General features: G+C 38.1%; 1 protein-coding gene across 1 annotated transcript in view; it reads right to left on the minus strand.

Moving 5' to 3' along the window:
- LOC107570269 (ret finger protein-like 4B) overlaps positions 1 to 4,323 on the minus strand; it is a 6,914-nt gene extending 2,591 nt beyond the window's left edge. The window contains exons 1-3 of the mRNA XM_016256479.1: positions 3,763 to 4,323; positions 2,538 to 2,585; positions 2,050 to 2,265 (exon numbers count right to left, since the gene is read on the minus strand). Of these exons, the coding sequence (XP_016111965.1) occupies positions 2,050 to 2,265; positions 2,538 to 2,585; positions 3,763 to 4,135 (637 nt within the window). The 5' untranslated portion in view covers positions 4,136 to 4,323. The remainder of the gene's footprint in view (positions 1 to 2,049; positions 2,266 to 2,537; positions 2,586 to 3,762) is intronic.
- Positions 4,324 to 4,745: the final 422 nt, after the last annotated feature.

A 4,745-nucleotide genomic window follows, 5' to 3' on the forward strand; every position in this document is an offset into this window, starting at 1 on the left:
CGGGACGGGGCTCTGGTGTGGCGGTCATGACGCGACGGGGCTCTGGTGTGGCGGTCATGACGCGACGGGGCTCTGGTGTGGCGGTCATGATGCAACCAGGCTCTGGTGTGGTGGTCATGACGCGAAGGGGCTCTGGTGTAGCGGTCATGATGTGACGGGGCTCTGGTGTGGCGGTCATGATGTGAAGGGGCTCTGGTGTAGCGGTCATGATGTGACGGGGCTCTGGTGTGGCGGTCATGACGCGAAGGGGCTCTGGTGTAGCGGTCATGATGTGACGGGGCTCTGGTGTGGCGGTCATGATGTGACGGGGCTCTGGTGTGGCGGTCATGATGTGACGGGGCTCTGGTGTGGCGGTCATGATGTGACGGGGCTCTGGTGTGGCGGTCATGATGCTAGCATGACAACTGAAATCCCTAGCTTGGTGGTTGTGGCGTGAATAAATCCTGACATTACGGTTTGGGCAGGGAAAAACTCTGGTGTGGTAGTCATGATGTGATGAGACTCTGGTGTGGCAGGCATGATGGCTGAAGGCTCTGGTGTGGAAGGTACTGAAGAATTGTGGGGTTCCTCATCCATAGTCCCCACAGTAAATGAGGAACCACTAAGCAGAAGGGCACGGTCTATGTTTTTTTTTTACCAGAGACCAGTGTATCCTTCCCCCTGGAAGCTGTGAACAAATGGGTTCATTTAACACATTACGAAAAATGCCACATCATTAAAATTAACTAGGTAACAGAGACCACAGAATTCGTCCATGTAGTCCTCTATGCATCAATCCCCTTGATGGAGGCAAAGCAAGGAAACTGCTGGGTTCATTGTAAAGGGTCTAGCTCTTTGTAATGATTGTCCACTGGAGGCAAGTTGAATGGGAACAAATGTGTAGTTTAATCAAATTCAAAAGTGAGCAGAAACACAATAAATAAGACTTGGCTAGGCAAAACAGGAAGAAACTCACCAAACAGTGGTTACACGAACAAAGCTAGACAATGGACAATGGCAACATGAGGGCTATACAAATCAAACAATGGGGGTCACATGACACAATCCAACCAATGAGACAAGACACATTAACTAGACCAGTGGTTCCCAACTCTGGTCCTGGAGGCACCCCAACACTGCACATTTTGCATATCTCCTTTCTCTGACACACCAATTTCAGGTCTTGGAGTCTCTACTAATGAGCTGATAATCTGAATCAGGTGTGTTTGACTAAGGAGACATGCAAAACATGCAGTGTTGGGGTGCCTCCAGGACCAGGGTTGGGAACCACTGAACTAGACAACCAATCAGAACATGACACATAGAACAAAGGAACCAATAGCAGGATCACTTGAGGGCAAGGGTAACACATGACATGACAGGAACCATGACTATGAACAATGAATAAATAAATAAAAGACATGAAAACAATGAACATGAAACAAAACCCATGTTACATAAATGAAGATTAGAAATGTTGCATTGGCAACTAGCTGAAATAAAATAAGTTCAAGTTTGATTTATTTTAATTTTTGTTTGTTTTATTAAAAAAACATTTTTATTACTTTAAATAAAATAAATGATAGAATAATAGTCCTAATTTTGTCTAACCAATAAATGTAATAAAAATTCCTGTTATTTTAGTATCACAATACTATAATAGTTTTTATCAACAGTTTGAATTAGTTTTTATTTTTAATTTTAGTTAAAGTTTTGGTAATTTTGTTGTGAGTTTTTGTCTGTTTTCATTAATTTTATTTATTTTAGTACTTCAAGTTAAAATAAAAAAAACTAGCTGAAATAATTTAAAAAAAATATAACATTTAGATTTTTTTTATTTTATTTTAGTTTTCGTTTTATTTAACTATAATATGGAAATTAAAAATGTAATGTCGTAACACTTCTGATTTCTTTTCAAGTCCCTTGTGACGCCCCACACTGCTCTAATACTTCAATAAAAGACATACATTTTCTCACACGACTGGTCTTATTATTTTATTTATTGAAATATCTTCATATATGCATCACCAGCACATCAAACATGATCATTGAAAACTGCTGTTCTCTCACCGATCCTATAGTTGGCGCTGTTGCAGACATCCACCTCCCAGTAATACTGTCCTCTGGAGACGCTCACACTGCCGCACACCTGAGGAAGCGGACAGGAGCCCTGATCACTGGGGTCATGTGATGAGATCATGTGACCCGTGAAGGTGACGGTGAGGGCGGAGCTTGAGAGGTGAAGCGACGAATCAGAGCAGGACGAATCAAGGGTGAAGAGAAAACCTGCAGAAGAGAGTTACGGATATATGACGACTAGAAGGTAGAAAGCACACACATTAAATGCATACTAGATATTGTATATTGTGCAGAATATGTACTTGTTATGCATCTCCTTATTGACTCAATATTTGATCAGACTGTCCACAGTTTTGCACCAAAATTGGATTAAAATCGCAAATTATATTTTGTAAAATACGAGTGTGTAGTGTGCAGCATGTACTGTAGTGTGTACTGTTCAGTATGCAGTATGCTAGTATCCTTTATGAAGGTCTCACCTGAAACGGATTGTTCCATTTCCTCTTCGGAAAGATCCACACTGCCACCTACAGGACAGAGACGGCCATGAAATAGAAAATCAAATCAAAAAGAGTTTTAGAAGAAACAAACAAAAAATATTTAAATACTCTTATGCTAACTAAACGTGTAAGGATATAGATTAAGGGAATAACACTCTGCGTTACAGTGTTTTTACTACGGTTAAGGAATGTTTTTAGCCACAGCAGCAAAATAATAAAATACAACTATGGTCAATATACAGTTACATATACTACTACTACTACTACTAATAATAATAATAATTATGTCAATAAAAAGTAAAATATATATATATATATTTAAACAATAATAATAGCAATAATTAAAATCATCATCATCATTAATAAGTAAATAACGACAACAATAATCAAAATAATCATTGTACATAATAAAGTAAAGAAATAATAATAAAGAACAGCAATGATCAAAATAATAATAATAGTAAATAATAATAATCATTTAGAAAATAATAAAAATAATATATAAACAAAAATCATTTCAAATAAATAGTTTTTGCTTGTGCTTCAAATGCTTGATTTAATTTAATCTTAGATTTGATTTAATCTTAGTTTGCATGTAATTTGCATTTAATAATAATAATAATAACAACAACAACAATAATAATAATAGTGAAAATAAAGTGCTTCAAATGCCGTTAATTCTATCAGATTCGATCTGATTTTAGTTATGAAAGCAAGATTTATTTTCAAATATATGAAGATGCCGTGTGACGTTGTGTGTCACTGTCTTAATTCTTAGCAGCAATATTGTGACAAAAATTTAGAAATTGTTATCATCACATACTGCACACTATTTTTGAGAATTAGTATGCAGTACACAGCACAGTATGCAACAGCAATATTATAAAATACACCAATATTCATTGACAATTACATATAATAATAAATGTTATTTAATATAATAATTAATATATAATATATATCATATAATATATAATAATTAATGGTAATAAATTCAAACAAATAGTTTTTACAAGTGCTCTTTATATGCATTACATGCAATTTGGAATAATATGTAATATTTACAAATATATGATGATATCGTTTCTGTCTTTATTCTTTTTAGTGTTGTTGTTAAAATGCTATAGTATGCACAGTAGCTACTGTTTTTACACTCTTTCGCATGCTGTTTTTAATAAATAGCATGCAGTATAACTGCACTCACCCGTCTCCCATCTCCGTTCTTCACGCTTCCCTCTCTCTTCAGGGTCAAAGGTCACTGTGGGGTCAAAGGGCAGACAGGTGAGAGCAGATGACCAGTCAAAGCAGGGCAGCTCAACGCCGTGACGACAGCTCGGACAGAGAACGACTGGATGAGAGGTGGAGGCCACGCCCCTGACCCCGCCCCCATGTCGATCAGGCCCCGCCCCTTCGGTCAGACAGCGGCCGCATAGAGTGTGAGAGCAGGGCAGGATCAGAGGAACGTCAAAACCACGAGCACATAACGGACAGACGGAGGGAGAGACACGCGTCTCCTCGTCTCTGGCCTCGTCTGTGTGTTCACGCGCAGGTAGATCGTGGAGGCCCTGTGTCATCATTCACACACTCAAGCTGTAAACACTAGAACTGGTCATCCACGGCGAGCACTGATCCAGAAAACATCCTTAAACAATCCAGGCCAGATTCCCTCTGAGATCCCAGAATTCCCTCGTTTCATGATAAAAGACGACACGGATCCTGTAGTCCTTCATGTGCTGCTGCTGGTTTGATGTAAGAGGAAACAGAGAAGAAGTCGAGGCTGAGAACGAGCGAGAGACAGACAGACAGAGAGAGAGAGAGAGACGCTTCTTTTATTAGCCTCTCCATTGCTTGTGGTTGCCATGGTGACGAGCCCTGCACCCCATAAACAGACAGACAGAGAGACACACACTTAAAGAGAGACGCACGCAGCGGTTTTATTCATTATTTAGCATGATAATGATTGCTTGGCAATTTAAAGGATGTTAATATTTTTTTAATAATAATGTTATAATATATTTTATCATTTTAATATTTTATAATAATGATCATTTACAATTTTAATGTCATAAAAATTATTTTATGAAATTAATTAATTAAATTATATAAAACACAAATAATTAATTTGTGTGTGTGTGTGTGTGTATGTGAAAGGAGAGAGAGAGAGAGAGAGTGTGTGTGTGTGTGTGA

The sequence above is a fragment of the Sinocyclocheilus grahami genome, unplaced genomic scaffold, assembly GCF_001515645.1.
Source record: "Sinocyclocheilus grahami isolate Dianchi unplaced genomic scaffold, SAMN03320097.WGS_v1.1 scaffold1435.1, whole genome shotgun sequence".
Classification (NCBI taxonomy): Eukaryota; Metazoa; Chordata; class Actinopteri; order Cypriniformes; family Cyprinidae; genus Sinocyclocheilus; species Sinocyclocheilus grahami.